At 40.2% G+C, this 12,327-nt stretch overlaps 1 protein-coding gene across 2 annotated transcripts in view; it reads right to left on the bottom strand.

Annotated features, from left to right (window-relative positions):
• Positions 1–12,327, bottom strand: part of dnah7 (dynein, axonemal, heavy chain 7) — a 64,244-nt gene that overhangs the window by 32,435 nt on the left and 19,482 nt on the right. For both annotated transcript variants that reach the window (XM_041263948.1, XM_041263949.1), the window contains exons 30-42: positions 11,880–12,029; positions 10,580–10,762; positions 9,459–9,635; positions 8,680–8,811; positions 7,878–8,099; positions 6,559–6,756; positions 4,013–4,168; positions 3,567–3,735; positions 3,222–3,348; positions 2,761–2,980; positions 1,740–2,612; positions 1,121–1,350; positions 416–746 (exon numbers count right to left, since the gene is read on the bottom strand). In XM_041263948.1, the coding sequence (XP_041119882.1) occupies positions 416–746; positions 1,121–1,350; positions 1,740–2,612; positions 2,761–2,980; positions 3,222–3,348; positions 3,567–3,735; positions 4,013–4,168; positions 6,559–6,756; positions 7,878–8,099; positions 8,680–8,811; positions 9,459–9,635; positions 10,580–10,762; positions 11,880–12,029 (3,168 nt within the window). The remainder of the gene's footprint in view (positions 1–415; positions 747–1,120; positions 1,351–1,739; positions 2,613–2,760; positions 2,981–3,221; positions 3,349–3,566; positions 3,736–4,012; positions 4,169–6,558; positions 6,757–7,877; positions 8,100–8,679; positions 8,812–9,458; positions 9,636–10,579; positions 10,763–11,879; positions 12,030–12,327) is intronic.

Genomic DNA, 12,327 nt, shown 5'->3' with positions numbered 1-12,327 from the left:
GTGGCCTTCACTGTGTGGCATTCTAGCCATTCTCCTAGCCTCATATTCAAATATAACAGGTACACAAATAATAAAGGAATTCATCCCAATTAGTCCATTGTCCAGATATGGCAGCTAAATGGTAAAATTCAGTCACGTAAAAAGTTTTAAACCTCCTCTTTGGTAGACCCCTTTATAAACGTATTTGCTATTGTCTGTAGTGAAGTCAATAAATCATTCCTGGTGGAAAATGACAGAAAGACGGATTTAAATGATAACAAGGATGACTGTATTGAAGCCCTGCATTGTTCAGCTCACTCATGATTAGTGTGTCACAAAAAGATCATTTTTAATACTGATCAGTGTGAGCTGGACATTTTGTTCTATTATTCATAAATTAATACCAGGCAGTAGAAGTAGTGCCAGTACTGCATACCTGCGTGGTGAGCGTGTCTAGAGCAGCCAGAGCAGACTCAAGGATGGGCATAGCGATGGCAAGATCAGCGTCACACTCATCCTTAATGGCCTTGGCTGCCATGGCCTGCTCATTGGCTACTGCCTCGTCCACCTTGACGATCTTCTCAGTCTTGGCCACCTCAATGGACTCTTTCTCAATGATCACCATCATCTCGTCCACCTCCCTGCTGGCCACCTTCAGCTGTGGCTGCAGCGCCTCCAGCTCTATCTGCATGGTAGCCACCTGGGTGGCTGCTGACTCCAGCTTCTCCAGACCCACCTCATAGCGCCTCTTCATCTTCATCACCTCGCTGGGGACAGGGGTGGGGGGATTTAAAAATAAATAAATAAATAAATAAATAAATAAGTAGAAAGGACAACAAAAATCAAGCAAAATAATGAGCCGGGGTATCAGACACACAATGGCCAGGCTATCAACTACAGGCTTTGCAAAACATTACATAAAATAAATACATGAATACATACATACATAAATAAATAACCTTAGCAAGTTCAATTAACTAATTTAAAGCAACAAAGAAAAATGGTGAACAGGTCCTACTAAGTAAAAAATTAAAGACCATTTGGTTTAAATTAATTACAAAATTTAAAAAAATGGATACATATTCAGTGCACCTGACTGTGGTAAGAAGACAAACCTATGAAAACATTCTAATTGCCTTACCTTCTCTTCTTCTCGAGCAGGGCCTTGAAGGTGGAAATGAGCTCCAAGTAGGAGGTGGGGGTGACGTAGTTGTGCCTCTGCAGTTCTGTGCGGAAGCGCAAGGACAGTGTGATGGTGGAGGTGTGGAAGCTCTTGCACATGTCGATGCAGCCAGTGCGCGTGTCCTCGGACATCTCGATGTCTTCCAAGAAACGAGAGGCTACAGCCTGAAGGGCGTCCTCTGGCCAGGTCTGAAAAAAGGGGCAGCACAGGATAAACACACAAACACACACTTTAAAACCATCACTTCTGCTTCTTAACTGAGACTGTACTGTATTGTGGCTGCAGACAGCCTACTGATTTTTCTTTGCTTACCCTATTACATTTCACCTTGAATTTCTATCCCAACAAATTGTCTATGTAAATAAAAATGCTAAATAAATATCCTTGTATTTATATGTAAAGGGTGTATAATTTGTAATAATATATAGAAAAGCATATTGTCAGTAAAATTAATGCATACTGTACATACACAACATGACAGACACTGAAGACAAATAAAAACATTGAGGCAGTGTGACAAACAGAATAAGTGTCTAACACAGTTAACAGGCATGTTAGCTAACAGTGGAAGCTGTACCTGGAACCAGTCGATGGTGCAGCAGTTGACAAGTGCAGGGAATTGTCGTAGCCGGCCTCGGAAGGTGTCCCCTATGGGGCTCATGGCCAGCACCACGTGCAGCTGACTGCGGCAGCGCTCCAGAAACATATTGAAGAGAGCCAAGGGGGTGCCATCTGTCTGACTGTCACGATCCCGCTGCCGGTCTAGCACCCGCATGCGCTCGCAGATCTCTTGCTTTTCATCCACAGCAAACAGGTTGGGCACCTCGCCTGTATTCAGCAGGTTGCTGACATCCTCCAGGAAGGACTCCTGCTTGATCTGGGTGTCGGTGAAGAGAAAGACGCCGTGGGACTCTCCCTCCGTCGATTTGCGCAAGATGTGCTTCAGGTCCTCCCGCCACTCGTTGGAGCCATAGCTCTTGGCGAGCTCCACTTGGAAGAGCTCAGAATCCGCCATGTGGGCGGCAAGGCGAGTAAGAGACTGCCGTCCGCTGCCGCCCACCCCTACCAGCAAACAGTGGCCACGGGGCTGCTTGAGCACCCGCGAGATCCTGCAGACATGCTCAATGGCGAAGCGGAACAGGACCAGGTTCATGGGCTTCTTGCTGAGGTTGTTGAACTCCTCCAGGTGTGACTCCACCACTTGGCGCAGCTGGTCTGCGTTGCTCACCTCGCGGTAGTTGTGGTCCTCCCCCTTAGGGTCATGGAAGTCGCAGAACATCAGGCTACGCAGGTCGTCCTCTGTCACTCTCCCATCCCCGTCGATGTCCAGGTGCTGAAAGATCTGATGGAAGTCCTCGCGCATGTGGCTCTTCATTACTTCCTGCAGGTAGCCCACCAGCCAGGCACGGTCCGGACCATCCACCAGACGGTCGTAGTACACACGCATCACCTGTCAAAATATATATATATATATATTTTTTTTTTGCAGAAAATGAAAGATACCAATATGAAAATAATGCTTGGATGCTAGAAGACATATACAAAAATAAAATGCCCATATGAGATGCCATTGGAGGGTGGAAGAGTGAAAACCTTACCTCATGAACCCAGAGGCGCTTGATAGCCACTGGGGAGTCCATAGTCTCGGGTCTGGAAAGGCAGATACCCTGGATGACACGGGAGAAGTCTCGCAGGTTGAAGAGGTAGTGAGACTTTGCTGGTGTGGGCAGCAGGTTCTTGGCGGCCTCCTTGTACACTGCCATGGTGCCGTGGATTACCTGTGGAGTCACCACTGCAAACTCATTAGGAAAGCTGAACCTATGTGCAAGAAAAACACATGTAAGGCTTGGGTGCAGTGCATTTGTACATGTGTCACATAATAATAAGAAAAACAATTGCTCATTAAAAAAAAAATAATTAGATCCACAGAAACAAAAAGCAAGAAGTACTATGATTAAAGAAAAAGAAAAAAGAAGAGGAATAACAAGTAGTAGTAGTCAAAGTAATAGCAGTGCTAGTAGTCATATTAGATGTAGCAGTGGCAGTAGTAGTACTGTACCGTATGGCAAGATGCCAGTCTAGAATCCTGGAGAAGATGGTATACATTGATTTCTCATCAAACTCATTGATGGTAACAGTGTTGAAATGCCGTAAGAAACGCGGAGTGATTGGGTTTCTGCCACCACCTGAAAATGACAAAGAAACATAATGAGTCTTACATGCGCTTTTATGCCAGTGCCTCAATCTGAATACTAGGGAGGTTTTGCCCAAACACTGTTAACACTGCAGTTCTAACATTATTGATATTGTTTGAACTCAGGAGCTGGGACTTTGCTGCATGTTTAGGGCCTTGAAACCAGGAATTTCATTAAAGCTAAGCCCCTTTACCATAAAATGCACTCACCTGGTGGCCCCATGGCGCACATAATCTGGATATCCACCAGCTTGATCATGGAGCAGTCCTTCAGGTCGTACCAGTTCCAGTGGTCCAGCCATTGACGCAGCAACTCGACAGGGGGCTGGGCACCATACACCTCCCGAGCAGGCATGTTCACGTCGTCCACAAACACCACCTTCACTCAGCACACAACAAAGGAACCAGTCACACCTAGCGGGCCGACTCATATCGGATCATATGGATGCAATGAGCCAGACTGTCAAAGCTATTTACTTCAAAGCAGCATTAGCACATTTAAAAACAAACAAATAAGAAATAACTTTAGGATACTAACAAACAGCTGAGTTGTTAATTTCTGGTTTAGCAATGTAACTAATGCTAATGAAGATTTGGAGTAAAGAGCTTTCAGCCTCTAGCCCAAAGTGCTGCATTGCTGTTGAATGAATAAATACCGTTTTCTTGCCCAGAGGGGGCCCGTACACCCCCTTCCTCCTCTTATCCAACTTGGACATGATGATGTTCTGGGTCTGAGCTGCAGTGGTCTGAGCTGAGAAGTTGATGAGCAGAGGGTTGTAGACATTCTTGTCCAGGTGTTTTAACAGGAAATCCTGGAGGGAAAGCCCCAAGATCAATATACTATATAATGTGCTAGGAACACCCAAGATAACTAATTGTACATGAAAGGCAAAGGTTCAATAGCAATATTTAGAAAGGTAAAATATTTTAAATCCACTTCCACAAAACCAACCCAAAGTAAACAATACATTTTTGGTTTCCATACATTCATCCCTTGCAGTATAAGTAAAACACAAAAGAAATAAGAATGATGTAACGCCTCATTCTAATATAATGGAAAACAGCGGTTTGATGAGGGTGGAGTGTATTTACAAAATAAAGAGTCAGGCTTGACGGGTAATCAATGGAGCTGTAAATGAGATGGATTTTTAAGCAAGCTTTTCGTCTCAGAATTTTAAAAAAGTTTTCTTGTAATCTCGCCACCGAGCTTAAAACACATACACGTAACGTACACGATCTTTTGACAAAGTCCTGCATAAAAGATTACTTCTCAAACTGAACGCAGTAGGGATTCAAGGAAACGCATGTACATAGATTAGGGCGTGGTTAACATAGAAAACAGTAGAAAACAGAAAGTACTGATTAGAGGAAAAACCTCAGAATGGAGTGTGGTAACCAGCGGTGTACCACAGGGATCAGTATTAGGTCCTCTGCTATTCCTAATCTACATTAATGATTTAGATTCTGGTATAGTAAGCAAACTTGTTAAATTTGCAGACGACACAAAAGTAGGAGGAGTGGCAAACACTGTTGCAGCAGCAAAGGTCATTCAAAATGATCTAGACAAGATTCAGAACTGGGCAGACCCATGGCAAATGACATTTAATAGAGAAAAGAGTAAGGTACTACATGCAGGAAATAAAAATGTACATTATAAATATCATATGGGAGATACTGAAATTGGAGAAGGAATCGATGAAAAAGACCTAGGAGTTTTTGTTGACTCAGAAATTTTTTCATCTAGACAATGTGGGGAAGCTATAAAAAAGGCCAACAAGATGCTTGGATATATTGTGAAAAGAGTTGAATTTAAATCAAGGGAAGTAATGTTAAAACCGTACAATGCATTAGTAAGACCTCATCTTGGGAATATTGTGTTCAGTTCTGGTCACCTCGCTACAAAAAGGATATTGCTGCTCAGGTTTAAAAGGCATGTCTTATGGCTAAAATAATTCAGTCTTGAACAAAGAAGAAAACTACGCGGCGACCTGATCCAAGCATTCAAAATTCTAAAAGGTATTGATAATGTTGACCCAGGGGACTTTTTCGACCTGAAAAAAGAAACAAGGACCAGGGGTCACACATGGAGATTAGACAAAGGGGCATTTAAAACAGAAAATAGGAGGCACTTTTTTACACAGAGAATTGTGAGGGTCTGGAACCAACTCCCCAGTAATGTTGTTGAAGCTGTCACCCTGGGATCCTTCAAGAAGCTGCTTGATGAGGTTCTGGGATCAATAAGCTACTAACAACCAAACAAGCAAGATAGACCGAATGGCCTCCTCTCGTTTGTAAACTTACTTATGTTTTTATGTTCTAATCTCTGTCTTGGATTTATTTCAGACATCAATGTCTTCAGTGCCAAAGGCACGTTACCAGTGTATGTTGTCAACAGTTTTAGTCGCAAGCTCATTTATCACTGAGAGTCAGCCCGGCTTTGTGCTAGACACCGTTAATTAGGTCAGGAAAAAGTTACACAGATAAGGACAAAATGGCTACTTAAAAATAGAAGAAACAGAATAAAGCTTCATTTCAAACAGGAATTATGGTTTATGGCATTTTCATATCAAGTCTGCAGACTGAGCTGGAATTTCACAACTGAATCTACTATAATCAGCTTCTCAAGATAACTTAAGTCTGGACACTGGTCTCAATATTAACCATAGGTGAGGGGTACTGGCTTTAGGTCTGTCATATTTGTGCTCTGACAATAATATACCATATCAGACCACGGGCATTTCATACTAGAAATTGTGCTTGTGGCGGACCTCGATGTGCATGCATATCTCTATTCCTATATGTTTTACTGCACTGGAATCTTTACATCCCATTGTGAAACTTGCACTCTTTAATGTGCTGCATCTTTTCCCATGAGTATACTATGCATTTACCATGGGTTGCCATGCTTACCTTACTTTTATGGACTTTACAGGGTAAGATGGTAATTACATAATTTGAACTTATTTCATTCTTAAAGGCGTAAACTGGTAATTGTCAGTGGGCTACGGTAAAACTGCAATAGCAATGTAGTCAGACATGCTTCTTGCATTAAAAAACATAAGGTTTATTTATTGGACCCATCTGGAGGCACAGTTCAGCACTGCATTTTTCTATTTTTCTTTGCAAAGAAATATGTTCTCGGAAAGCCAGAGCACTTTATTAAAAGAGAAAGGTCACCTTTAAACTGCTAATTGGCACTTACAATAATGTAGACGCTCTTGCCGGTGCCCGTAGGCCCAATGAACACGGTTGGCTTCTGATGTGTTGTCAGGAGCTGCATCAGTGCTGTGTATCGGATCGTGTCCAGGGTGGGCACAATGATTTCATTGAACTGCACATCCCGTGGAATCGCAGGGGCCGATGCCAGAGCTTCAGTCCACAGCTCCCATCTTCCTGAGCCCTACATGGGAAGGCAAAGTATTTAACATGGCAATCCAGGGAGAACAAACCTACTGAGCTGCATTATCCATTTCATCGCAGGCGCCCTGACAGAGGACAGGAGCACTCAATAAGTTCAAAACAGTGCTGTAACTTCTTGCAAGGAAGTTAAAAAGACATTTACAGTTACAAGCAGAGCTGCTGAGATTAACACTTTCAAAACCAATATTATGAAGTTATACAATGCAACACATTTAGAAAGATACTTCTGTCTAAATGTGCTTTAAATGAATAAGTCGTGAATCATAAGCCCTGAAAAACAATAAGGTTGGATTTAGCTACATATCAGATATTTTGCATCTGACTGCAGAGACCAGCAGTATGATACGATATGGAATTGCATGCTCACAATTGTATTTATGTATTTGTTAAATGAGACACAACATTCTTAACTGATTTATGTGCCCATTGCTACAGATAGGTTCTAATTGGGACATGGCTTTATTAATAATAATAATAATAATAATAATAATAATAATAATAATAATAATAATAATAATAATAATTATTATTATTATTATTATATTATTATTATTATTATTATTATTATTATAAACTCTTAAACTAATAAACAAATACCATTTAAACATACACTTTTTTGGTGTTTTCTGGTGTGCTACAGAAGTCAGTGTTCCCACTCAGATTATTTCTCACATAGACTGCTATGTAAAAATCTCATTAAATTTGTGGAAGGATTACATCTAAAATGAGAAGAAGCTATCCCACTAGAGCCCATTCTCCTGCATATTTTGCCTTACTACTACCACTGAGCTCTGTTGGTCTTTCCTAAGAAGCAGACATGTGCTAATCTCCCTTTCTTTTAACTCCTTGTAATTAAATCACGCAGCCAAGCAAGCATAATCCTGCAGCTTTCACACTTTCATCTGCTTCCAGGAAGCCTCATTTCACCATACATCCCGAATGCTCAGGCATGCAGGTTTACTGTATTACTCAAGCAGCACAGAATCATTTTCACAATCTTTTCAAACTCTGATGCTGAATTTGGCAAAGACGTTTTTCCAATATAAAATACTGTATAAAAGTCCTGTAAATGAGCAAGTTAGTTATGTGGAAGTCTCTCACCTCTTTGATGAACTTGTACTCGTAGATGGTGCCCTCCTTGGGCACGGGTACAGTCAGCTGCTTGGCTGGGGGCTCCACGTGATGCAGGATGTTGTATCGCATCTTTGTTTCCTCACTCAGGGGCCCTTCCAGGATCTCACGCACCAGCTTGTCAAACTTTACGCGCCCATCCTCCTGGCCGCTGGCTCCCACTGACCACACCAGGGAGAAGACGAAGATCCCCTGCAAACAGCCACTTTGTTTATGAACACATATTTTTATATACACATATCACTGCATATCCATTAACAAGTTTTTTTGTGTGCATTTGCATGTAGTGGCCTATTTCAAAGTGTATGATAAGATTGTTAAAACTATTGCACGTATACCTTGAGTTCAAGTTTAAATGAGTACTTAAATATTAATGGAGGATCCAGCTTACTAAATAAAATGAGACCGCACAGCTCAAGTGTTCTGTATGTTTAGCAGGCAACAGAAACAGATACTACTAGAAATGATATACTACCTTTTTATTGTAGGTGTGATGAGAGTTGTATCATACATGCAAATTAATTTAATTCTCTAAAATATCTCTGTATTATATCTGCTGGTGAAATCAAATTTAAGTTTCATTGTCTGCACTCTATACCAGCTGTTATTTTCCATTTGCTGTTGTACAATGCAGATGTCAAAAGCTAACAGAAGGGTATTTTGCATTTTCCTGCACAGGTTTTAGGGATGCTGAATCATTAAGTATTGCAAATGTACCATTAGGAAACACATATTAATAGCTACAGTTTGTAAAGATCAGGGTTGCACTTACTTCCAGCCATGAGCAGACATCTCGTTCATTCATGCTTTTTATCTTGGATTCATCTGTAAACTCATCCATCAGGCAGTCCATGAGATTCATCAGGGAATGAACCAGGTTGGTATCCGAAGTTGGAGAAAGTTCCTTAAATCAAATTATTATTATTATTATTATTATTATTATTATTATTATTATTATTATTATTATTATTATTTTCTCAAATTGCAGATGCAAATACACTGGTGATTACAGAGCAGACGAAAATTGTGTTTTAGTGCTTTTGTAAGGTTTGATATGAACCCAAAAGCAGGTATAAATATATTTGCCAAGATGCGTACCCACCTACCATTTTCATTGAATGGCCCAATGGTACTATAAGGCAGTTAACAGTGCTGCCTACTGGAAGTTTAAAATAATTTAAAGTCCTTAACTCAGCGATGTTTTGCTCAAAGCTTGGTGCTCAGCTTGAATGAATCCCAGCAGGATTCTGCTCAAAGCATTGTAACAGATCTTAGAGATTAAGAGGGAACCACAAATGTCTCTATTCTCACAAATAAATATAAATATTTAAACTATACACATCACTACTCGCCCCCCTTAAAGTAAGCAAAAATCCAGATGAAAACACTTAATGATAAATTAGAAATACTAAAATAAGCTTAACAAGTTCAATGACAAGCAATTTTGACTAGGAGTCTTTCTCGAGAAAGACACTGATAAAGACTTCTAGTCAAAATGTTGCTTAACTCATCAAGTTACTTTTAGTATTAATGAGTAATAGTTAGTATTACCTTTGTTACTTTGCGAATGAACTGCAGACAGGCTGGCAGCATCCTGTCAAAAAGGCCCATGATGAGGTCCTTGTGCATTTGACGGATTGAGGGAGGTAAGGTGTTAAGCCAGGACACCATGAGGGGTCTCCAGCCCAGTATGTGGGGCTCCATATAGATCATACCACACCTGGACACCTGTGGAAAGACAGGCCCATGTCGGCTGTGAGCAGTACTGTCACAAGCATTCTATTGGGATGTTGCAGCCCTACAAGTAACACTAATGCAAGGCTTCATTTTTGTAGCTACATAACTTTTGTCTGGTTTTACTCTTTTTTTTTTGTTTTACCCCTTATAAAATACTATAGTAAAAACATATCAACGTGTAATAAAGCACAGTGCAAGAATGGTAAAGGATAGGTAAGCATTGTAAAGCCCAGAGAGGCATGGTAAAGCATATTCAAAAACACGGCAAAACATGGTAAACTTTAGCAAATCCATAGTACAACCATGGGAGAAGCTTGGGAAAAGTACAAAATTACTGTGCACCAATACCATGGTAAAGTTTAATAAGGCATACCCCTGTTTGAAGAGAGTGCTAATAGTATTAGCCTGATACAGAGAAGCCTTTTCATAGACTGGCAATTGAATCTATTTGGAAATAAATAATGGGCTTATGCGGCACTTTCCCAAACGTAATTAAAAAAAGGTTTAAAATTTGTATAAAAGGGGAAAGCCTGCCCCTTCAACACCCAATTGTGCTTCTGAATATTTAGTCTATGAAATTAGACCTTCAAAATGCTGAAGGGAGAATATGTTTTTAGTAATGAATACAAACTCTTTTTATATGCAGATTACATGTTATCATTCCTTGAAAACCCACAGTTGTAATATTCAAATGCCACATAAATAACCCTTCACTCAGGATATAAAAAAGGCTAAAAATGGAAAAGATTATGACTGTGAAAATATAGTGTAATAAGAGACTTTAGATAGAGACCATGTTTTTTTGTAACCACATTATCTGCCTAATACCTGTGAGCTTTACTGATAACACTGCATATGACAACTGACAGTAAGCCTTGTGGAATTAGTGGGGTAAATAAACAGAAGAAAGAGAGAAAGTAGCAGCAAGTCCTTACAGTAGCAGGCGAGGCCACCTCCAAATCCATTGGCTCGAAGATAAGACTCATCTGCGGGGACATCTGGATGATCTCTCCGCTCATCAGGCACAGCTTTTTATTGTCGTCCAACACAGTGTTCATGTTCTCAATCCACACTGCGTCCACTGGCCCGTCAAAGATCAGCCACTTCCTGTCTGGAGTCTGCAGAGCAGATTGAGCCATGGTCACAAGAGGGCAGACTCTGAAATACGCTCAACTCGGGGTAATGTACATGTTCTTTTTATTTTTTTGTAAAACAAGATATTTTTAACCCTAATTACCATCAGATAATTTTTGTCTACAAAGGTGCTAGTGCTTTTTTCGGTGTTTTAAATGTTTTGCTTTGCCTGGTGCCATGTTTGGCTGATCAGTTATTCTGCTTCCTATGTAATAATCCCTGCTGAAAAAAGACACAAAACAGTCCCAGCAACAATTCTGAAAGTGATCTGTCAATGGCAATCGTGCATCTGTTTCAAGCTCAGAATTAGTTATTGAGCTCCTAGTTTTTCTGTGGGAATAGTTTTTTTTTTTTTTTTTTTTTTTTGCCAGTGATACTCACTTGTGGCTTACTTACTGGAATTGAACATCCAGGTTCAATTAAACAATTAAAGACCCGATTGAAACAAGTCTCTGAACAGCTCAAATCAATAACAAAGGACTTCACACAACAAAGGTCCTGGACTAGAATGGATTGAAAAAGACATAGGTTGGTGCCAATAGCACTGTGTAACAAATTTTTTATTTATTTTTTGTTCCTGGGTAGTAAGTGTTATTTCTTAATTGCGTATGCCTCAAAAGTATAGAAAATGGCTATTATTCCCCACAAACTTTGCTTCTGTGACCAGGACTGATATTTCAAAATATCACTATTTCCAATGGGAAAACGGGCAAATGTGTGTCTTTTCATTCACATAAAGTCAGAAAAAAACAACATATGAATCCAAATTAACATGTATTTATACTAAAGTAATACAAAAATGACTACAAAAGATTTAGAAGTGAGTAGTTTTTCGAGATTTCTGACTTTATGTGAACGAAAAGACACACATTTGCCCATTTTCCCATTGGAAATAGTGATATTTTGAAATATCACTGTCCTGGTCACAAAAGCAAAGTTTGTGGGGAATAATAGCCATTTTCTATACTTTTGAGGCATAAGCAATTAGGAAATAACACTTACTACCCAGGAACAAAAATTGTGTTACATAGTGTAGTCAGTAACATAGCAGTGACACAGAACCTGCCCATGGAAGAACAATCATCAAACATTCCTACTTACTTGTGATATAGCAAAGGCTCTGTAACTGACGGCCAAGATCCCATCAGACCATTCGTGGGATACCAGGTCAAACTGCCCATACAGCTGACCCATAGTGATGGACTTGGGATTAATCACTGTGATCTGCACCCTGTTCTCGTCCATCAAACCCTGTCAGAAAAACAGGCATGAAGAGGCACGAACTAAACCAGCGTCTGGAATACCAAGCTAACAGACTTACAGTTCTTTGTTTGCAACACTATTCTAAAAGCATTTTTTTTTTGTTTCATTTAAGCTGTTTCCTTACTAGTTTTGGAGTTGAGCAAATGATTAGTAAACTTGTCCCACTGATACCTAACTCTACCTCTTAACAATCAGTCTTATCAATCAATCAGATCTATCTATCGATCATCCATCTATTAATCATTCTATCCACCCAACAACATACCTATCTGGCTACCTCTTAACA

The sequence above is a fragment of the Polyodon spathula genome, chromosome 11, assembly GCF_017654505.1.
Source record: "Polyodon spathula isolate WHYD16114869_AA chromosome 11, ASM1765450v1, whole genome shotgun sequence".
NCBI lineage: Eukaryota > Metazoa > Chordata > Actinopteri > Acipenseriformes > Polyodontidae > Polyodon > Polyodon spathula.
Note: the sequence above shows the minus strand (reverse complement) of the source record. Positions and strands in the feature narration are given on the sequence as shown.